General features: G+C 37.4%; 1 protein-coding gene across 5 annotated transcripts in view; it reads right to left on the bottom strand.

Moving 5' to 3' along the window:
- Positions 1-600: 600 nt before the first annotated feature.
- The window catches only part of LOC115524279 (interleukin 1 receptor accessory protein), a 136,332-nt gene continuing 112,284 nt past the window's right edge, over positions 601-24,648 (bottom strand). For 2 of the 5 annotated variants that reach the window (XM_030330697.1, XM_030330698.1), the window contains 3 exons: positions 17,776-17,919; positions 16,070-16,213; positions 3,722-6,679 (listed from right to left, as the gene is read on the bottom strand). In XM_030330697.1, the coding sequence (XP_030186557.1) occupies positions 5,961-6,679; positions 16,070-16,213; positions 17,776-17,919 (1,007 nt within the window). In that variant the 3' untranslated portion in view covers positions 3,722-5,960. Of the gene's footprint in view, positions 1,732-3,721; positions 6,680-10,423; positions 13,528-16,069; positions 16,214-17,775; positions 17,920-24,648 lie in introns of those variants that run through there. The other 3 variants (XR_003971997.1, XM_030330699.1, XM_030330700.2) reach the window with 3 other exon arrangements.

Below are 24,648 nucleotides of genomic sequence, written 5' to 3'. Positions count from 1 at the left end.
TTTTCAATAAAGCATAGAATATTAAAATTCCTGTCACCTAGAGTAGGATAAAAATAGCTCATGAGGCACCTGGGTGGCTCAGTCAGTTAAACATCTGACTCTTGATTTTGGCTTAGGTCATGATCTCGCAGTTTGTGAGTTCCGGTCCACTTTTCTACAGACAGTGTGGAGCCTGCTTGGAATGCTCTCTCTTTCCCTCCCTCTGTCCCTCTCCTGCTTTTGCGCTCTCTCTCTCTCAATAAACAAACAAACAAACAAACAAACACACAAAAAAAACTTAAAAAAATAGCTCATGTTCTGAGTTCAGAGTTGGAATCTTCCTGCTTTCTTTCTATGAGGCCATTTCAAAGAGCCATTTTTTTCTACTTAAATATTTAAGTGTTTTGTATTATCCAGGAGAAAACCTTTGTCAATTATTCTCTAAAGAATTTTGAGTATGTCCATAATCTCCTCACTATACTAAGCAATCAAACTTTTTCTTTGTTCAGCATTGTAACTTGTTAGTATGGATTTAGGCTCCTTAAGCACAAAGAGAGATTTCTTCATGACCAAATGATACTGCACAACATTAGAGAAGTCGTAAAAATTCAAATCTTTAATACAAAGAATCCAAATCATAGAGAGAGCAGATGCATAGATGGCGGCCGACTTCATAATACCCACAACAACGTTTATCTCTTCTTTCATCTGAGCTCTAGCATGTTCAGTTTGAATTCCCCATTTAGCTCTTCAGATAAATAGATCAAGGGAGACTTTCTAATGACCGTGTTACATGCTCTGCTGTGTTCTAAATGTCTTCAATCCTTCTGAGACTCCCTGGATATTCAAAAATGAAATGGCTCGTTGGCAGATGGTTTGAGCATCACATTCTTAGAAAACTACCTAAAGCCACTGAATGGAAATTAACCAAATACAGAAACTTGCCAATTTTTAAGAATCCTTTTCCTTAATCAGAAGCTGTAATCATTATTATGCATTCCTTCTGTTACTTTCCTTAGGGAAAATTATGGACAAGGCGTATTCATTTTCGTATACTCTTTTTTCACAACTACCTGACCTGACACCTTGGCAAGCTGAGGTGGGGTGTTGGCAGGAAAGTCTTTCCATTCCTTCATTATCAAGGTATTTAACATAACTCTGTATGTAGTTCTCTTGCCTCTTCAGGCAATCTCAATATCTCATTCTTAGGCTAAGACAGTGCTTTGTGTTCACCAAGTTCCATTTCATTTTTCTCTTCCCAGGAACCCAGGAAGAATGCGTTTTCCAGCCTTCTCTATGACTGGATCAGCACTCACAGCTAGTTTTGGCCAGTGGATTGTAAGTGAGAGTAATAAGTGTCATATTTAGAAGTTCAGAACAGCAGGAAGCCACACATTTCAGATGGCAGAACTACAGAAATGTAAGCCCGTATCTGGACATATAGCATAAAGAAGAAATGAGTCTTGTGATATAAAGCTACTGAAATGTTGGGGTTCTTTGTTAGCACAATGTAGCTTATCTGAATCTGATTAATACATGTGATGATTACAGCAATCCTACCAGATTCCAGATGTCAGTGTTTGATGTTTCATATATTAGAAATACACTGCACTAACTGCTCCTCTATTTAATTGTCTTCTTGTGCCAAGGCAACTCCAAGGGCTAAACATGCCCTATATTTTCATCTATTGCCTGCAAACACCTTGTTTAAAGGATGATTTGTAGTCTTCCTTGGCTGGAGAAAATCAGAGCCTACAAGGGTAAAAGAGGAGTTAAAGAGAGATACAAATTAATGGTTCTTAGACTTTTTGTGCATTAGAATCACCTGGAAAGTTTATTTCAAGTGCAAATCTGCCCCACTCTCGAGATCCTAATTTAGTTAATCTTGGATGGGTCAAGAAATATGCATTTTCATGCATGAACCCCAAATGGTTCCAATATGGATGCATCAAGGAACACACTTTAAGAAGTACTGGACCAGACTCTCATAAAGCTTTTCTCCTCTTATAACCTGAGTAATAAAATAAAAACTATGGAAAGGGTTTGAAAGAACTCTCATAGGTAGTAGTTGATAGCTGACCCATGGAATACCTGAATTATCAAGGGCACAATATTAAAACATAGACCTCTAGACAATGCCCAGGACCCAATAAATCAACTCTTCTAAGGGAGGGGCCCATCCTGGGATCTTCATCTTAAGATGCCCCCCAAATGATCTTTATACACACAGAAGTTTGAAATCATTGCCATAGGGACTGATTATCATTCTGCATTCTTATATCTTTATACCCAGGTCAATTTATTATTGATATCTTTTTCATGCACTTTAGTTTACCAGTCACTTCAAATTTTCAAACTAGAAGTGTACGCATTATCACTAGGATTCTTATTAGTTATAAGAAATGATAATTGGAACTCACAGTGTAAATCACAGCTGCTAAAAGATTAAATTTGTTTTTCAAGGTATAAGGTGGATACATTTTATTTTCCATTAAGACAAACACAAATAATTTATTTTGAGAGAAAAATTATAACCTGATCATAGAGTCTAGAAGACACAAAAAAATGATTCTATTTTTTAAATTCTTAAACAAATGTTAAAATAGAAAAAAATGAAATTCTATAAAATCATAATATGACAAGGCCAGATGACACGTCAGACACTTGATATGACATTTAATTAGCTTTTTGTGGCTTTACATTAACTGACTTGTTGATTTGAATGTATAATGGTCCATATTAAATAGTTACAATTAGAAGTACTTCCACATGAATCTTATAGGAAAAGTTCCAGAATTGGCACTAGATCAGGTGTCAGAAGCCTAGATTAGAGGCCTAACCATATTGCTAATTGGCTGAGTGTCATTAGGAAAGTCACTTATCCTAAATAATGTGTGCCTGCTCTGTACTGCTTTTGTGCATTTTGGGAGAGTAAAAAAAAAAAAAAAAGAAGGAAGAAAGATAAGGAAAGAAAAGTGATGCATGTGAAATCAATTTGTAAACCATAACCCATTAGGCAAATGTAAGTTTCTGCAACCATGAGCATGATTCCATTATGGGTATAGTACTGGCCAACACTTATCAAGCACTTATAATATGCCAGGCACTGTGCTATGCACTTACATGCATTATATCATTTAATGCCCACAAAACCCAGTGAGGTTAATAATATGATCTCCATTTTACTAAGTAGGAGATTGAGGCCCATAGAGCCCATGGTCAAACAGATAATTAGGAGAGAAGCAATACACACATTCATCTCTACTTGACTTAAAACTCCTGCTCCTAAATAGGCAATATTGCTATGTAAATGATATACATTTAACTTGCAATCATATGTCAATTATGAATATGCATGACCCACAAGGAAATTTTCTTATCATTTGCCTCATTGAAGTATTTGACACCGAATATTATACTCACGTATGGCATGTTGAGTCAGAGGCTAATAACATAACCTCTTAGCCTTTCTTCATACGGTAAAAGTATGGTCCATTATCTTTCTGACCCTTGTATAGCTAATGCCAAAAGCTATGACTTTATACTGCTTGCATTGTCTTTATATTGTTAATGGAAATTGATACTCACCAGAGCTAACTTTGCTTTTGAGAACAAAATTATGTAGCTACTCATTCATAAGAAATCATGTTTAATTTCCATGTCTTTGCCATTCATCCTTTATTTTTTTTCACTAAAAAAATAATTCATAAATAACAAAAGTAATTTCTCAAATTTTGTGAAGATATTTTGTATTTGGGACATTGAGCTAATAAGGAATAAGATTATGGGTAAAAGCATTCTCTCCCTTTTTAGGATTTGGAGCAACTTACATTACCCCACCACCACCTTTTAACACTTTGGAAGATAAACTGCTGTCTTCCAAGTGAAGATCCTTGAACATCCATCAAGGATGGATTAATCTCCTTTAAGAAGAAATGAATATAGAATATGGACTGTGCTCAATCATTTTCTGTTGGATATTCAGGTAGGTAGGATGGCCTGTCATTTCTTAATTCCAGGTTCCACGATGAGTCACATTTCCTCTGGGGAGTCCTTATTCCCATATCTTTTCTTTCAACAGGAAAAAGGATCTAATAGTTTGTTAGAACAGAGAAGGGATTTTCTGCTTTTCTCTCCAAGTGCAGTAGTGGAATAAACATCTGGCTTCTTTTCCATCCCTCACTATTAGTGACTGAGAAAGGCTGACACTCATTGGGTCATAGCTCACAAGCAGCCAGCATTAATGTATTGAAGGTGACTGCTCATGTCTGGTGTGGTCGTTTGCTCTTTTCACTCAGCTCCTGTTAAGGATAGCAGATTGTGTTTCTGGTTGTCTTACAGTTAAAGTCACCAGACAGGGAGCCTCTATTCTCCCACCAGAGTGGATGGAAGGAACTATTTTCCAGCTTTTTCTCCTCTGATGGAGTGTTAAGTCAGATCACTATTTTGAATCCTTATTTTGAGGATTCAGGTGTTTTTGATTTGGGGACAGAAAAGAAGTCTCCCATTATGTCCTTAGGGCCAGCCTGTGTTCTCCAGTCTTACTATTGCCAGGGACACTTGAATCCCCATTCAGATATATACTCTTTGGATGAATACTTTAGTTCTGAAATTACAAACTAGTGGCCCTTAGGCTGAATACATGTTCATGCATTTTGATTCTTTCTTTCTTTCTTTCTTTCTTTCTTTCTTTCTTTCTTTCTTTCTTATTTAAGCCATCCCATAATTGGGAGACTACTTACAAATATTAATTTTTAGATTCTTTTGAAAAATTCAACAATCTGCCAACAGTGGGGCTGAGTGACAAATATTGTGATGGAGCTGAGTAGACGTTGCTCCTTTTTTAAGAAATACTCTTCAGTTACCCACCGGCCCAATCATCTCTATTATCTCCCTCACTGGGAGATCAAATGTCATCAAAATGTTTCAACTAAAGGAATATGTATCTATACCTATGTCCCTATAAACATGAGTCTTAGATGGACAGCATATGTATTATGTTTATATCTGGTCCTTTTTTCCTTTTTTCTTACTTTCTGATTCCTGTAGGCACTTGAATTGACTATCTCATCTCAGAAACTTGAATGAGAAGGGATTCATATACCAAATGCTACAATAAATCCCTAACAATCTGAATCTTTCAGCTGTCAGTTCTAAAAATAATGAGATTTTGTGTAAACTTCCATTTCATTTGGAACATTTTCTCACTCGCTTTCTGTCCTTTCCCAGATTTCCTCTCATACACATGAGAAAGCAGCTAAAGAGGCACCTCAGACTTTCCTAGTACCTAAACCAAGCCTAGGTTTCCTAAAGTGGAATACTCTTCTGGTATGAATTCAAAAGCCATAAAAAGAAGAGGGGAGAGAGACAGGTAAAAACTTGTTAGTACAAATTAAATCACATAAAAATAGAACTTTATTGACACTAACAACTTTAGGCAGTTTAGAGAGCACTAGTTTACAATGACAGAACACCATGTATCCCTGTGTGAGCGTGTTTGGTTCTTCCAGGGAAAATGTGCTATAGGTTTTCTGTAGAGCTGAGTCTTACAGCTTCCACCTGAACCAACTCATGTCCACAATGCTCCCTTGGGATATGCATACCCTGTAAGTGTCGTTACCCAAGTACACCTGACTGACTCATAACGTGAGGTGGATCGACAAACTCAGAGGAAACACACTTAAATTCTTTGCTCAGTTTGAAACTATTGGGCAAGATAGAGGATCAGACTCTAGGCAAGTTTCACATACTGACCTTCTAGGGCCCAAGAAGAGTGTGCTCTTCTGAGGCCATTAGAGAGGCAATAATTCTGGATTCAGGTCCTCAGGTCTTTTGTCTCCTAGAAATAAATAGTTTTTAAAAATCAATAAAGGGGACACAGTCTGGTAGTCCACTAGATGATAAAAATGTCAGTTATTCCCATAGGTTCATGACACAAAGAGGGCTGGTATGGATAGCAGCCACCACCCACCATACGGTAATTATAGGATATAAAAGTCATTGTTATTGGATAAATCCGTGAAATGGTGAAGAGCAAGGGCTGAGATCTGGGGAGCAGGGGGTTCCAATCTGGTGCCATTTTGTATCCATTGAGTTTCTGATTCTTGGGGAACAGGCTTACACAGGTGTGTCTCCCACTGGGGCTGGTTATGAATCTCTGCCCGGCTCTTGCTCCTGAGGTGACTCTCTCCTTCACAGTAGGTGACACAGCAGCGACAGGCCGCAGAGGGCTTCCCTCTGTGCTTGGACATTGTATCTGGGGCTGAAGAGGTGCCTGCAGCCCTCCCTGAGCCCTGGAGTTCTGGGGGCTCTTTCAAACGACTTCTCCTCCTTTGAACATGGTCCAGACTGATGTCAGACTGAGAAGAACAGCTTTCGTTCCAGCCAGAGCTGGCACTCAGACTTCTCAGGGGAAGAGCCAACCGCAAGGCCTTCCAGAATTTAGAGCCAGAGTGTTTGGACTTTTCTCCCTTCCAGCTCACAAAAGACACGGATTCCTTCAGCTGCAGGATGCTTGGGTGTGGATGCTCAAGGGGGCGGTACTCAACCACAATGAGCTTGGTGGAAATGGAGTTCTGGCACATGATACCCAGTTTAAACTCCAGCATGCTGATACTTTTTTCTGTCACATAGTCTGGGCTCAGGACAACAATCATCCTTCGGCTTCTCTGAATGAAGTCAAAAACTGCTTCCACTGTATCTATAGGAAAATGGAAAGATAGGACAATGCCTAGTGAAAACTTATATAAACTGGAGTTCATCATTGTCCATCCTACAAAGGAGAGGCAATAAATAAACACTCAGGAACATAGGTTCTCAGTGTTAAATAATCTGCCCAGCAAATGAATCTTCTACATTACTCATATCAATGATTGCTAAGTTCCTGCTACCTTCAGGGATGAGAAAATTTACCACCTCTAAAAGCAGCTAATTTCAGCTATTTGTAAATTATTTTTTTAAAAAATATTCTTCCCTGCGACTTTTATATGGTAGTCTTAGATCTAATACCTTCAAATCTCTAAAAATCTCACTGCTTGGGGTGCCTGGGTAGCTCAGTCGGTTAAACGTCCAACTTCGCTCAGGTCATGATCTCACAGCTCGTCAGTTCGAGCCCCGCATCAGGCTCTGTGCTAACAGTTCAGAGCCTGTAGCCTGCTTCAGATTTTTGTGTCTCCGTCTCTCTCTGCCCCTCTCCAACTCCCTCTCTCTCTCTCTCTCAAAAATAAATAAATTAAAAAAATAAAAATAAAAAAATAAAAATCTCATTGTATTTTTTCCTCATCTTTAGATTTAGATCAGCTTCGGAAGTATTATCTTATCCCCCGTAAGACATGCTTTCAAGTCTCTTTCCCCACTTTTATCGTGTTCCTCTGAATAATATTCAGGTCATATACGTGTTTCCTGAGAGTAGTACCTGGTAGAGGACTGAACATAAGGTGTCAGACTTAGTCTTATCAGCAAAGAGCAATAGGGAATTGCCATCTCCTAGAATCCACACAGTTACATCTCTTGGTTCTTAAAATTTTTGGACACAGCATCAGACAGTTCATAGTATTGACCTGGTTATCAAACAAAATTCCCTTCCTTTTTGCATGTATATGTATGAAGAATTGGACTAAAAATCAATTAAAGGAGCAACAACATATACAATGGGTGGGAATCAATCAAAGACTTCTGATAATGGATTAACTTCTAATAGTTACTCTGGTGGGTTTGGACAGATTCCAATGGAAAATTCCAGAAATAAATGTAGTGCTTAACTCATTATGAGATTTAAGGGCTTAAACAATGTGATTTCCTGAAGGAAAGGATTTCCAAATGTGTAAATCACAGCCACTGATGATTCTGAAAACAAGTGCTATATAGACAGACCATGAGGTTGGGGACCTCCCCTTTTGGGGCCAGAGATGAAAGAGGGATGGAGAGACTTTCTAGCCTGTGATGACTAGCTGAAAGTTTGCAGTAAATTTGATCATTACAGTTTGACATGGAATGAAGGAGCTGTGCTCCTTACCAGCTTAGTTCTTTCCAATGAGTAAATTTAACATGAACCTGAAGGGTAACTGAAAGAGACATGTGTTCAATTTTCAAGACCTTTTAACTAGTTTTATCAAGAGTGCAAAGTAGTTTTAGAGAATTTTTATTTTGATCTTAAAAGATAAGTCTAAATTTTCACTTATCTTCAAAGCCTGTGTGTGTGTGTGTGTGTGTGCGTGCGTATGTGTGTGTGTCTTTTGGAAACTCCTTTATCCCAGCCCTACTCAGAATCTGTGTAGCTGCCTTTCATAAACCTGAGAATGTAAAAGTAGAAAATCTGCTTCTCTTATCTCATGAGAAATACGATATAACCTTAAGACAACGTGGATAGATAATCAACCAAAAAGAACTTTGTGCACTCAAATTGTGTGTGTGCGCATGTGTACATTGTGTGTTTCACTTCAAAATAGTCCTATTAGGAAAATGTTCTGTCCAATGGGGATACCACTGTTGAAAATAAAATGCTGTCCTAGATCCTGTAAGGAAAGATTCTAGCTTTTTATCTTTTTTTTTTTTTTTTAATTATTGGTACCTCATCCTGAAAATGCAAAATTTGCATTTGAGACAGGGCAATGCTAAAGAAACAAATACGGTGGAATGTCTGGTGGAATTCTAGACATTGAAGAATGGATGTAAGATGCTTATCAGATGGGGGTTGGGCTATTCCTAGGGGCCTTCAGGCAGTACTTTGAAGAAAGTTGCCTCCTTTATGACTTATTTTAATGTCTTCCATATTGTAAAAACTGCAGTTGAGGATGTGAATTGTTACTATTTTTTAATGCTGAATATTACATGGAGAGGGAGTCATAAGTTGTTTATTCTGTTTGGCTCAAAGAGTGGGGTATGGCTATAGGCTGATGAGACCAGATTTCTTGTGTAGTGCTAAATTAATTTTGAGATCACATTTTCTGATCTAGAATTCATCAATACTGTAGAATATCCGGCCTTTAAAAGTCACAATCTCCCTGCAATTTACCTAGAAGAAAACCAGGACTATAATTTTGTTCTTTGCCTAGATTATTGGTGTATGCAAGGGCAGCAAACTTCTCTCTCTCTTTCTTAAAATATGAAGTGTAGTAAAAAAAAAAATGGAGTGGGGGCGCCTGGGTGACTCAGTTAAGAGTCTGACTTCGGCTTATGTCATGATCTTGCGGTCTGTGAGTTTGAGCCCTGCGTCGGCTCTGTGTTGACAGCGCAGAGCCTGGAGCCTGTTTCGGATTCTGTCTCCCTCTCTCTCTTTGCCCCTCCCCTGCTTATGCGCTCTCTCTCTCTCTCTCTCTGTCTCTGTCTCTCTCTCAAAAATAAATAAACATTGAAAAAAATTGCAATAAAAAAGTGGGGTGAGGTGAGCCACCTAATTGGGAAGATGAATCTGAATCCAAAAATACTTGTTTCTCCATCTATCTGTTTTTATCTTAATATATTTAAATCTGAGTTCATCCATCTATAAATGCATATAATAAGAGCAAGCTTACAGGGTTAAAAATACCTATGTGTAAATATCTACATGTGGTAGACATTTGAATTAATCACTTTGGTTAAATTATTATTCACTGTCTAGTGAATGTGATATTAAACTAATATATGGACTAATGTTAATTGATTCTGAATTCTTTAAAAAAAATTTTTTTTTACATTTATTTATTTTTGCTAAACAGAGAGAGAGAGAGCGCGCGCGCGCGCGCGCGCGCGCGCGCGCGCACAAGTGGGGGAGGGGCAGAGATAGAAGGAGACACAGAATCCAAAGCAGGCTCCAAGCTGACTGTCAGCACAGACCCCTTTGAGCCCACAAACCGCAAGATCCTGACCTGAGCCGAAGTTGGACGCTTAACCGACTGAGCCACCCAGGCACCCCTAATTTGAATCAATTCTTCATGGTAACTTTAATATGTGGATTTATAAATGAATAATAAATTTTAAAACTTCTATTTACTTTTAAATAAACAGTGAATAAAAAAAAACTATTGAAATAATCTAGCCTATTGCGCTTTCTCTCTCTCTCTACCGCTCTGCTATTCTTCCTCCGTCTCCACACACACACACACACACACACCTGGTATACTAGAAGAATTCATTTTACTTAAGTTTTATTTACATGTAAAAACAATGTTGATATAAAGTTCTCATTTTTTCTCAGATTTCTCTCAGAGAAATTTAACTAATGTAACTTCTAAATTTCTTTTTATGTGTATCATGAATCCTTCTTATTCTCATTTCTTATGACCAAACATGAAAATAAAGACATAAAACACATGCACAAAATAAAATTCAAAGCTGAAAATAAATGGTTTATTTTTAAAAGAAACAAATTTACAAATCAAATGGAAAATGGAAAATACAAAAGTTTATGAATAAAATAAAAAAGATAATAAGATAATCTTAAAATATTAAAACCTATGGAAAGAAGTGGATAATTAGCAAGTGGAATGATGCTTTTGTTTCCCAATACAATGGAGTGTTTTTTTTTATTAGAATCCTAGGGAATCATCTAAGTTACAATACAGAAGATAAATAAATTTTATATGATTGTGTAATTAGACATTTTATATGTCATGGTTCTTTGTTAACTTGGGTGCAGAAGATCTTTGTATCATATATCTAAAACCATTAAGGTTTTTTGAAACAGTGAAGCAAAAATTGTATTTCCTCATCTCCCCCAAAAATTTTGTATGGGGTATCTTTGGGGACATAAACAAAACAAAAACTATAAAACACAATTTTCTGAGCATGAGACATATCATTTAGATTTGAAATGCTTTCGATTTTTGCATTTGATAAAGTTTAATATCAAAGACCAGTATATAAATATGAAAAAGAATATCAAGAAGTTTCTAGGGGTACCCAAAAGCACTTGGGATAAATATTGAATCCGAAAGTGCAGAAAGAATGCAGCGTTGGCAAGAGAATGGCCACCTGTGAGGGGACTGTCCTCCATTACCTAAAACTCATGCAATTGACACTCAAAGCTTGTCTAGTGTCAGCTCTCTCCTGGTCTTGGGGGTGAAGGTTAACAGGAGGAGTAATTGTGGTTTGTAATAAAGAAAAGCATTAATAGGCAAAAAAGATCCAAGGATGGCTCTATACCATAGTTTTATAGTCAAGAATTCATGAAGTTTTTGTTTTCTTCAATTAAAAATAATACCTTCACTATAGAGAAATAATTTGTTATGTACTTTAGTGCTGCAGAAGGGCACTTAAACATAGGATATAGTTTTAGAATTGATTATCAACATTCATAACACTGGGATAAGGGTTCCCTTAAATTATGGATTGTGGTGTTTCATAGGATACTCATGCTTTTCTATAGGTATTTTATTTTCCTTTTCTCTATTACCCAACAGGCCAAGTAGAGATTTATCTCCCCAATAGCTGAATGCTGAGATTACCACAGCCTAGTCTCTAAGTGTGTGTATGTACTTATGACAAAGTAGATGATCAGTTAATTCCAGAAGTCTGGTCACTGCCTAGCAGTGACCATAGAAGCTCTGTGCCTAACAGATTCCATTGCACCCATACCAAATGTAGCAGCAGTAAGTTATTTATACTAATTTAGGGAAGGCAATAACTAACAACAACTACTACTATGTGAGCTATGAATTTACAAATGATGTACAGAAAACCATGACACAAAAGCACTACAGTAAAAACATAATTTAAAAACTGGACAAGAGTTTCAGTGGTTTGTAATATTGTGTCAATAGCTATTTAAAGTCACATGCTTGTGTACACATGTGTGTGCATATATACACATATATATACATACGTATACACACACATATACATACATATATACACATATATAATCCATGTGTATATATATATATACACAATGTAGATATACATACATTTATAACTCATGTGTTTGTGCATATATGTGTGTGTGTGTGTGTATGTGTGTGTGTGTATTCACCACTCTGTAAACTCTGGACTTAGTTTTCACTTTTCCAAGTCCTAATAACAGTACAATTTTATTTAAAACAAAAAAACAAGTTTCATGGAAGACACTGACTTGTTTAGCATGAATGTATTAACTGTACTAGTGAATAAAATATCGAAAATACTGGGTGGTCCAGTTAATTCTCTTAGAATATTAATGTTAAAAGCAACTCTCAAGGTCACTGAGTCTAACTTCCACATTTTACAATGGGAGACAGAAGCGAGTGAGGAGAAATCACTTTCCTAATATTCACATTAGCAAGGCTGAGATTAAAAGACAAATTGCTGAACACCCTGTTCTGTGCTTTTCTCACAAGCCAGCAAATGCCCTAAAAGCATTTTGCTGTTATTTCACTATTAGCACCATTAGGAGAAGCTTCCTGTCAGACTAAGCCAAGGGTGGGGCCACCTGCAAACTCTGGTTGATAGGAGGTACCATAGGCAGGGGAGATGGAGTGACAAATATGGGTCGACCTACAGATATCCAGGAGTTTACTGAAATAAAAAACAAAAAAAAACGTATGGTATATTTTTCAAGTTGACAAATAGGACATCAATGACCTGAGAAGGAGGACACAAGGGATGTAGTAGAAACCACAGGCGAGCCCTTTAAAACCATCATAAGGAACACTTTCAGTTACGCTGCTGCTCTGTATTGTCCTAAAGGGGTGTGCCCGTCTGGCCTTGAGGGCACGCTGGACAACACAATGAGCTGAAGAGCTCCTTGTCCTCAGCTAAAACAAATGTGGGCCTTCATTCTCTTTTTAACTGATGAGTAAAAATGAAAAGTACTTGGAAACTCACAATGACCTTGTTAACAGCTGAGTTATCTTTAAGGGGTCTTGAAATCCACAGCCAAAGGCTGCTCCACAACATTAAGGTGATAAAACATGAGAAAGGGAATGGAGACGTGGAACAGGGATGGAGGAGGCAGAGAGGGGAAATTCGCATCAACTGAGCCTTTGCCTGCAAAGAACATAGTGCCATCAGACACTGGGGACGGACTGGAGGCACTACCATTCTAAACCTTAGTATTGCCTGAGGAAACACCACGACCAGTCATAGTCACCCTGAATTTATCCCTCCGGGGAGGCTTGGACAGAATTGTTTTCTGTCTGTGAAACAATACGTTGGGAACAAAGAAAGGGGACTCTCTTCCTTCCTGGAGTGCCCTTGGTTCTTTTTACCCATTTCGTTATTGTCCCTTTCATACATTTTTCAAGGATGCATAGGAGAGACCCTGCTCGCCACTTCTAGACCACCTGGAGCTTTTCTTCACTGGCATGGCCACCTGCAGCTGCTTCCAGAACCTGCCCTGTGGATACTTGGATTTCTCCCCTTTCCATTTAATGACCGTGAGCACCGTCTTAGCCCTCTTCAGCTCTTTCACCTTCGTCTCCTTCACCGCTTTGTACTGTACTAAAATGACGTTGATGTTGCCCCGAGAGGCCATGTTTTCTAGGCCAGCCTTGAGCTCCAGGAGGGCTTGGGTTCCCTGGAGCACGTAGTTGGGGCTTAGGACAACCAGGAGGCGTCTGCTTTTCTGAATGAAGCTCAAGGTCTCATCTGTGACAACTGAGAAAGAAAACACCATGGGGATTAGTGTTGGCCAAGAATTCCCCAAAAGCCTGGGGCTTGGGGAGCAAGTGTAGGGATCTTGGGGTAACAGCCTGGGAGTTGAGGTGAAACTTTTACCAAGAACATTTGCAACAACTTAATCCTTAGATCCACTCTGTCCAATAAATGCCACACTCCTCCAAGGTACTGAAAACGATATGCACATGTTCCGCCCCAAAAAAGAATTCTTAACAGGCATGAAGCCAAGTATACTTCTGTGACCTTGGTCTTCAAAAGCTTTATGAGAAATAGATGAATTGTACAGAAATCGATTTCTTCAAACCATGTGGCATGCTGCAGCCCAGTCAAATCAGCTCCTGAGCCCTTTCTACCCAACGATACCCCATGTGGCTTCTCTCTAATGCCAGTGGGTGTTTAAAAAGATAATCATCATAGACAAAGTCATGGAAATTCATTTCTCACCAACACAGGAAAGCAAGAGTAGGAACGTTCATTTTCTGAAAGTCCCTCTTTGTTGCCAGACTCCTGCCTGACTCAGACTGGTCTATGTCCTTAGAATAGGAACTTTAAAAAGTCTAGCTAACTGAATGGCATTTTGGCTGGCATCACATTCTCAGCTCAGCCTTCTATTCTGCTCACTGCTCTGGAGTCTAAATTAGTCCCTGGATCTTTCTCCTTAAACTCCTATCATTACTATGAAACCGTGTGTTTCAGCAGCTGCTAGCTAATGTGTCTGCCTTCACTAGCAGGCAAATACTTTCTTCAGGTCAGAAAAGAAGAAGAGGAAACAGGGAAAATGGAAATTCAGTGTAATTCTATTCTGTTATCAAGGGCTCTGATTAGTTCCTGTCACTAAATTCTTGGGAATAATCCATCTCCTCAAGGCTGCTTATCTAGGATTGTATAATCCTTTACCTGGAGTTTAAATAGGAGCCAAGTCCAGGGAATACACGAGTGTTGTGGGAAGCTATTTCATGGCTTACGATACTCCCCTAAGTAGTCATTTTGCCCCTTCACCTTCAACAGGTACAGAGGCCAAGGGGAAAGACCTGCAATTAAAATTCCATGTGCAGTCTGGAGGAGAATTGAGGAATAAGTAATTATGTACTTGAGGCAGTATTGCTGGAGGCAGGCCATGTATACGCATGGAAAGAGACCAGAGGCAAAGAGGAAGAAGAGTGGCAGAGAGGATGTGGCTCACAAGGACCCACCATCAAAGCAAGATGCAAGAGTAACTATGTGGAATTTGAATCCTTCAAAGGATTGTCAACCCCTACTGGCGGGCCATTGTTATACTGTATACCTTTATATAACTTTTCACCAAGTGATCAATATTTGTTGAATGGCAGAATGAATGAATAAATGGATGAATAAGTGATTTAGGACTTTAAGTCTTAAAATGAGTGGAATTTGTCCTTTAGCTGTTCAGTCGAGTCATCATTTCCTGGCAAAATGATCCTGAGAGACACATCAGCTGCAGAACACAAGCATGATGGACTTCTAGGTGATGACAGGAGATAAAGTAAGTAGTCCGGCTAATGCAAGATGAGCGTAAACATTTAAGTCTACTTTATATCTCCATTATCCATATAATAGTTTCAAAAACATCTCAAATGGCTAACATAAACAGGATTTTAGGGGAGGAAAATCAGTTTGTTGTACTGAAGATCAGACACATTACATGCATTGCAACAGTACAAAGTTTAACGGAGGGTTTAGGAATGCTATTATGTATTTATTAAAACAGACTCAAATGGACTGTCACTTTGTATGTTACTGGGTGGATCTGAAAATTAGAGATGTACTTTTCCTTGAAAGCATTCAGCAATTCAAATTTCTTTTTTTTTAAACTACTAGAATATACTGGCCTTTGTAAAATTTTAAACTACATCTCAAATGTATAAGCTGATAGAAAGGAAGAAACAGACCTAAGAAAAAGGAGAATATGAATAGCATTGGCTTGCTAGAAAGCAAAAGTGAAGAAAAGGAAATTAGCAAATACCACAGAGAAAATATTCTGATTATTATGAGTGAGTACTATAAAGAGAGATTTCGTGCACTCTTTTCACAAACTCATCGTTAGTAAAATCAAGTACACCTCAGCCTTTGTAAAAATGTTGTTTAAACTCAGTGTTTGTAAAAAAAACAAAAAAACAAAAAAAACAAAAAAAAACATTCTAGGGAAACTAATGCAGATTTGCTTAAACCTTCTACATATCTAAATGTGTGTAAGCAGAGCATTTAAAACTGAGGTATTTAATAGAGTTCTAATCCACTGTGCCTCCACACTTTTCTGACACTGAGTTCTTAAAACTTACAAGAGGAACTATTTTACAACCATAAATGGCACTTAAATAATCTACAACTCACAATGTAATTTTATTCCTAAAGAAGTCTCTATTACATCAAACAATTGGATGTTAAATATCCGAAGATGCCAACATAGAGCTCTGCCATGACTCTCACACCTGACCCCAAACTAAGGGTTCCCTTTGCCATTCAGAGGGTGGCATCACTTGTACTCATGTGAGATACCTACTTCCCCCAGGCAGACTGTCACGGTCAAAGATGCACAGCTTGTATCCAAATTCATTCTCCAAAACTCCACGGAGGGTCAGTAACACAAACTCTTCTTCCTCAGCATTCCTTGCGTAAGATACATAAATATCATACTCTTTCCCATCTGGCAAAAGGAAGAAAGATCGAATATAAATTAGAAGAGTTTCTCAGTAGTATTGCATTTTTTTTCTTAAATCAAACTTTTGCATACTAGACATTTTTCCTTTTTTTTTTTTTACTGTATGAATTATCTGACAGATTTCATGTGATTTCCCACCTGTGACAGGTCTCCAGGCAAAATGACTATTTTAAGGTGTAATTACAAATTTTGTCTGATGTGTATACTACTCTCATATCACTAAGTTTAGTTTTTATAGTGGAGAATAAATGAGATTTGACTCATTTGACAATGAATTAACACAATCAGGAGGCAAATAGTCAATCATAGACACTGGCAATGAATACCATACAGAAAATTTACAGTTCCTGTCCTAGTTTGTCACTCACTGATATATTAGAATTATAAATTGAGCAAAACTTTCAGAAAGTGTCTAAATTATTTATGCATGAAAATAACCACAATTAAAAATATACTTCGATTTGGTGCACCTGGGTGGCTCAGTTGGTTAAACATCCGACTCTTGATCTCGGCTCAGGTCATGATCTCATAGTTTGTGAGTTCAAGCCCCTCTGTCAGCACAGAGCCCGCTTGGAATTCTCTCTCAACCTCTCTCTCTCTCTCATTGCCCTCTCCTCCCCACCTCAAAAATAAATAAACATTTGAAATATATATATATATATATATATATATATATATATATACACACACACTTAGATTCAATAAACCCATCTTTCCCAAAGTTGCCTGATTTTAAACATCACCTCTCAGTAAAAATACAGGTTCTGTGTCTCTTCCACAAACCTACTGAATGAAAATCTTTATGGGATGAGTCTAAGAATCAGTATGTTTCATTGTTCCATGCCTGTCACCAGGCAAATGTGCACTAGTGCAGTGTTTCTAAGACTTTAATGTGCACCTGAATCATCCAGGAATATTGTTAAAATGTAGATCCTGACTCAGAATAGGGGTTAGCTTAATAGCCTCCTTTTATCAAGCTCCCATGTGATGCTGATGTTGCTGGTGTATGGACCCCTTTTAAGTACAAAGAGTGGACCTACACTGTCCAGTTACAGGAGACACAGCTACACGTAGCTATCGGATGCTTGAAATGCAACTGGTCTGAACTGGGATATGCTGTAAATTTAAAACACAACACATGCCAAATTTTGACATTTTGACCACAAAAAAATAAGATTAAAATATCACCATCAGCTTTTAAATATTAATTATATGCTAAAATAATAGTATTTTGAGTATATTGGGTTAAATAAGGTATATTATTAAAATAATTTTCACTTTCTTTTTACTTTTCCTACTGTGACCGCTAGAAAATATTAAATTACATATGTGGCTTGCATTATATTTCTATTTGGACAGGCTAACCTAGACTAAACACATATTGAGCCAAGGAAGCAAAATAATATACATTAGAAAGATTTTCAATAGTAAGGGCCGAAACAAAAGATAATTAGATTAAATCTCCCAGTTATTCTAGCTTTTATCAAGTCAACATGCTTTCTGAAAAGGACAGTTGAAGGTATTTACATCAAACGTTCATTACTCACCTAAAATGGTTTCATCTGTTCCAAAATGAGCCCGGTAAAATAAGACCATCTCCAGCCAGTAAACGTGGTAAACAACAATGAGGATCACTACCAGCAGCACTGTGGCTCCAAAACCACATGCTAATTCCACTGTGTATCTTGGAGCTATCAATGGAGGGAACAGAGAAACAATTGATTTTTACGTGGTGATCACGCTGGCTTGTCATCCTGCAAATACTTGGGTAAGCTAAGCAGCTGAGCCATGCTCCTGACTTGTATGTGTGAACAAGCAGAGATAACGTGATAGGGATTAAGCACTAGGTTTTAATGCCAGACTGTGTCATAGTTCTCTTTTTGTTTTCAGCACCTGACACAGGCGTTCTTAACCATTAGGTGACTTGAGGGGACTTTGATGTTACATAAATTAATACACATTAATGGCATATAAAGGGTATATTTTATTCATTTTAGCATTGGGCAGGATTTAGAAGGTCATGTCATTCAGTGCACAATCTGATAAATGAATCTTCTTAAAAATATTTTTGAAAAGTGTGATTCCATCTTCCATTTGTCCATTTTGGGGATGGACTCCTTATTACTACCTAGACAAGACCATGAAACTGATAGAATTTTAATTGCTGGAGGAGCAGTTGGATTGAGTGAAAATCTTAATGTGTTTCCATTAGTCTTAATTCCATTTTCTTTTCAGTGCCATTTGGAAGAAATTTAATTACCTTTCCTATAAATTCAGAAAAAAGCCTCAAAAATCTTATTTTCACTGGGCAGAAAACAGAGGAATCTACCAAATGCTAAGTATGCTTGGCTTTGAAAGTATCTCTCAGGTTTATAGTTCTAGGATACACATTCTGAAGATTAACTTGTAATATCCAGGCATGGACAGATTCCCACCTAATCTGTTTACTTTTATATGATAGGCGTTTTAGCAGTTTCTTTGGAATTATCAGAAATAGAATAAGATGATTCCTGACTTCCTAGAAACTAGATACGTATTAATTCAACCCTGTAAACAAGGTCTATTATGACGAAACCACCAGCCACTCGTCTCATTTACCATGGCCTTTTCTTCAAAAACATTAGGAAGATTTAGCTCTATGTCTTTGCTCATGCTGGGACTTCTGGCAAGAATAATCCTTTCTCTTTCTTTAGTTTTCAAGCCCATGCTCCAATGTCATTATTTCGTATAGGCTTTCCTAGAATAAAACTCGTCTTGCACCTGACATCTGCCTGGCAGCAATTTCAACTCTTCTCAATGTTTATAATTGTATTAGAGCATTTGTGTTATATTTTGTCTACAAGCTTGCTTCTCTACTCTCTCTTGCTTCCCACTAAACTATACTTTTGTTGTCTTCTAGGTAAAGACTATGTCTTCTTCATCCATCCCATCCCTAGAACACAGAGGATCTCAATGAACGTTTCCTGATATAACACCATATACTTCTGGGATATTTAAAAGAAATCTAGTCCTCCAATATCAGCAACTTCATTTGGTTGCCTTATTAGCTTGTGATAATGAAGCCTAAGTGTTTGAAGACGGAATAGAATAGTTGGATCTGAAACACAAGTGGCTTAAATTGTGTATTAGTTGACTTGACAATTACTTATTACCACCTATTATTTGCCAGATGCTGTTGGGGACACGATGGTGGATAAGACCAAAAGGATTTCTGCCTTCTTAGAGTTAACATTCTAATGCAAGGAAATAAATAATAAGACAACTAATGTTAGGTAGTGATCAGTGCTATAAAGGAAATAAACCAGGGTAATGTGACAGAGGTGACTGAGAGGCTGGGCTGAGCAGGAGAGGTGTATCAGGTCAGGTAGTGAGAAAAGGCTTCTTTGATCGCCTGAACATTGTGTAAGTGCTTGCCAAGGTGAGGCACAGAGGAATTTTGTTCAAAGCTGGGACTGTTATCCAGGGTCCCCGATTCCAAAGTCCAGAGATCTTTGGAGATCTCTGCCATGAAGTTTAATTATTGGTCATATACTAGTGGAAAAATCCCTTTTAAAACAGGTATCTATCCTACTGGGGAAATGTTAAGCAGCCTGGAGCTGAGCCTGAAGTTCTCTAATTAAAGGGCAGATCTTAGAGTTTTAAGTTCATTTTCCTAAACTCGGGATGCTTATTCTATCTCAGAGATAGTATGGAACTCCGCAGTGCAGAATTATTACCAGTTATTCTTGTTCTCATTCCATGAATAATGATGTTTAAAATAAGAAAACTCCATCATCAAATGTCAAAAGCTATGTTGGTGCAGTTGTTGAGAATTTGCTAAGATCAATTTGGGTAGCTGGCATGAAAATTGCTGTGTCTTTGGTATTTCTGAGCACACGTTATGTTAACAGCACACTGGGGTAATTCCCATTGTCATCTTCATTATTTGCTCAGTTATTCTTGCTCCTCTGGCTGGACATTTTGTAATTGTGAAAAAAAGAGGTCAGTGAATGCACTTACCTGAAATGGATTAAGAAATATATATATATATATATATATATATATATATATATATATCAATAGATATCTTGCCTAATGATCAAGAGGTCAATTACCTTCATGAATTTCCCTCTGCCACATTTATTTTACTACTGCTTCTTTTCTTTCTTTTTTTTTTTTTGTGGGGATTTTTAATTTGGTTTTGGGTCATTGAATTACATGTGTCATATTTATAGATCGCATATTGTGGGGCCATATTGATGATATCAAGAAGTTCCTAATGCTATTTAACTAATTGAACTCTTAAGATAAATAATCCACAGGGCTGAATTTCTAAATAGCTTAAACCACATGCAGGAAATGTTCTAAAAAGCTTTCCTATAAAGCTTTGCTGGCTTGCAGGGAAAGGGTGACCCTCAGCCCACATTTTCTGTCTGCCCCAGCTGGACCTCTGATGTTTTGGCATAAAGATTTTACTGTGATGCAATCCCAGACAAAAGGGTTCCCAATCAGGAAAGAGTGATGCAATTTGACCAAACTGGACTTCTAAACCACGTCTCTCTTTGATCTCACTTATAATTGATTTAGGATATTGCCAAATTTAGCCACTTGCTCTGCTGTTACTCCCTGAATCAGAATTCCCTCCACTCCTTTTGCAGTTCTACAATAATAACAGGTTCCAAAGCTCACATTTCCAGCTACCGCCCTGAGTTAAACTAATCCAGGACTTTAGCTCCAGTCTTTTACCCTGTTTCAAGCTCTTGATCTACAATTTTGTTTCTCCTTGGAAACCTAACTTATTATTTTTATCTTTATTAGTTGGGGCCTTGCTATCCACTGAGTCTCCCAGCCCAACAGCTTCTTGGACTCCCAGGTATTCCCTGCCACAGAACCTGTGTGTTCTTTGCTAAACTGCTGAGACTTCTTGATAATTTTGGGAACCATGTAATGACAATTTCCCTGAATTACAAACTATTAGAATGCTTTGTCTATATGATAGTAAACCAGAGATGTATAACTGAATTAACTTGCAGACCTGCTTTGACTACCATAGTGTGGTAAAATTTGTGCATTTGGCCTTAGAGAAGCAATTGACACTGGGATAGCCTCCTTTCCATAATATTTACAATGACAGTTTTTTCTAAGGTGGATAAGTGGCAGTTGATCTGTGTGTGATCTGTGGGAGAAAGGACACAACAACGTTGAGCCCCACCATCACCCTAGTTTTTTTGCCTGAAGGCACTTTTAGACTGTGGCATAGAAAGGGGAAAACCAAAAAGAAATACAGTCATCACAGTGAGCTAAGGAGACAGAAATCAGAATTCAGAACTACTGACTTAGGGTGAATTTACAAGCCTGGGCAAAGAGGGAAGAAAACTGTGTAGAAAAAGAACTCTATAAATCTGCAAGGGGTGACCTCAAGTCTTTGGAAAAATATAAAGCTTTGCATTGGCCGATGACACTTCACAAGATCAGGCAAAGAACAGTTACTAGTGAAAGAAAAACTACCAGGAAGGGGACAACTGCTAGGAAACTGGGAATTGAACAACTGTAGGTGCGCATGCAGGACTGGGGCACTTAAGACTGGAGTGAAGAAGCTTTGGGTAGCTCCCCATGTGTTAAGCAGAGACCCCAGTCTAGATAAATCCAATCTGGCCTTAAAGAAAAGGCTATTTTTTTCAGATGTAAGGTCCTGCAAAGATAAGGAGGACTCTTAAAAAAAAAAAAAAAAGCTGTTAGACAAGTAAATTAACTACCTGTGAGAAAAAAGACAACACTCACTTTAAAAACTCAGACACTCAATGATGCGGCATACATATAATGGCCAGCATATGATTAAAAAACAAAACAATAAAAAGCAAGAAAAGACCCATATTCACAAGAAAAATCAGCCAATAAAAAAAGAAACAGAATCAAAATTGACAAATATGATGGAATTAGCAAATTAGCACTTAAAATGAGTATTATCAATATTCCTGTTGAATTAAAAAAAAAGATGACAAAACAGAGGAATGTAGGGGAAAGGAAGGAGAAATAGAAAAACAAACAAGGAGGCAAACCATAAGAGATTCTTCAATACAGAGAACAAACTGAAGGTTACTAGAGGGGAGGTGGGTGGGGGATGGGCTAAATGGGTGATGGGTATTAAGAAGGGCACTTGTTGGGATGAGGACTGAGTGTTGTATGTAGGTGATGAATCACTAAATTCCTCTCCTGAAACCAATACTACACTGTATATTAACTCACTTAAACTTAAATAAGATCTTGGAAGAAAAAAAAAAAAAAGAACAACTAAAAAATATCAATAGGGGTATTTTTATGGAGAAATGGAAATCCAAACACTGAAAAATACAATTCTGAAATTTAAAATTCTGCAGATTAAACATCAAAAAATAAATGATTAGTGGAAACTAAAAACTACCCAAATTGAAACACAGGAAAGGATAAAATAAAAATGAGAATCTCAGTCATCTGTGGGACAACCCCAAGTGGTCTATACTAAATTTAACAGAGCTATTAGAAGAAAAGGAAAGAATGAATGAATGAAAAAGTGAGCAAAACATATTTAAAGAAATAATGGCTAAATATTTCAAATTAAATTAAAAACATAAACTTATGGAACCAAGAAGTTTAGAAAATTTTTTTAAATGTTTATCTTTGAGAGAGAGAGAGGAGAGGGAGAGAGAGAGAGGGAGAATGTTAGCGGGGAGGGGCAGAGAGAAAGACAGACATAGAATCTCAAGCAGGCTACAGGCTATGAGCTGTCAGCACAGAGCCCAACATGGGGCTCAAACTCAAGAACTGCAAGATCATGACCTGAGCCAAAGTCGGACATTTAAATGACTGAGCCACACAGGTGCTGCGGAACCAAGGAGTTTAAAGAACCCTAATTAAGATGCATTCAAATAAAACCACACCAAGAATTTGTTAAATTTCAATAGATACTCATTATATAGATATAGAAGATTACTCTCTCACACAGATAAAAGCCAGCTACAAAAAAAAAACAAAACACCTAAAATAACATCATATTTAACACATAAAAACTGAATGCATGTCCTCTAAGATAAGAAAAATGCAAGTATGGTCACTCTGATAACTTCTACTGTTCATGGTACTGGAGGTGCAAGAGAGTGACAGAGGAAGAAAGAAGTCAAAGGCATAAAGTTTGGAAAGGAAGGAGTAAAAGTATGTTTATATCTTGTAAACATGATCAAGTGTATAGAAAATGCTAAGGAACCTAAAAAACAAAATAAACAGAAACCCTATTTAATCATTGAATTTGGAAGTCAGAATACCAAGATCAATACATAAAAATCAATGAACTCATTTCTATTTCCTATCAATGAGCAACTGAAAAGTGAAATTTTTAAAATACCATTACAATAGCAACACAAAACATTTAGGGGTAAATTTAACATGTGTGTAAGACCTGTACACATAAAACCAAAAATTTAAAAAAAAGCTGAGAAAAATCAATGATAACTAAATAAATTGAAAGGCATATAATGTTCATGGATTGGAAATCTCAATACTGTTAAGATTTCAATTCCCTCCAAATTGGTTTACAAATTTAATACAATTCTAATCAAATCCCAGCAGGCTCTAACATAGAAATTCACAAGATAATACTAAAATCTATAGAAAAATATTGTTTTCAGAAATAGGTCAACTCTTTGAAAAGAAAAAAGGAGGAAGACAACAGTTTTGACTTCATCACTTACGGTGTGGAGCTTGATTGGGATTCTCTCCCTCCCTATCTCTCTCTCTCTCTCTCTCTCTCTCTCTCTCTCTCTCTGTCCCTCCCCAGCTTACAGGCATAGTGCTCTCTCTCTCTCTCAAAATAAATAAGTAAAAACATTTTTTAAAAAGGAAGACTTTAAAAATAAGTGCTCAACATCATTAGTATCTGAAATGCAAATTAAAAAATATAGTGTGATACCAGTACCCATTTACTAGCATGGCTAAAATTGAAAACTCTGATAACTTCAAAAGGTGGTAAGAATATATGTAGAACATGGAAATTTATATTCATTTCTAGTGGAAGTATAAAATAGTACAACCTCTTTGGAAATAGTTTTGGCAGTTTCTCATAAAGTTCAACACACATCTAGCCTTAGCTCCCACCTGTCTCCTCTATAAAACAACTGCATGTTTAACATGTTTATGTTAGCTGTGTCTCCTTTAATACTTTGCTTTAACCGACTAGATGAAATTGTGCCATCCAAAGAGCTATTAGGTCCAAAGACCTATCGAAGTAAATTCTTATTTGGAGCCCTTCCTGTCATCTTTTTGATGAAAGACATAGAATGCTTTGTCAACGAATCCAGAAGGATCCTTATGTATAATGTATTAATATGAGCTCAGGAATCACCACTGAATTGCAGCATTACCTGGTCCAGAACAGAAGCCAAGTAACAAACACACACCTCTGGTACCAC

This window comes from Lynx canadensis, chromosome C2, assembly GCF_007474595.2.
Source record: "Lynx canadensis isolate LIC74 chromosome C2, mLynCan4.pri.v2, whole genome shotgun sequence".
Taxonomy (NCBI): domain Eukaryota; kingdom Metazoa; phylum Chordata; class Mammalia; order Carnivora; family Felidae; genus Lynx; species Lynx canadensis.
This window is presented reverse-complemented; position numbering and strand designations above follow the sequence as displayed.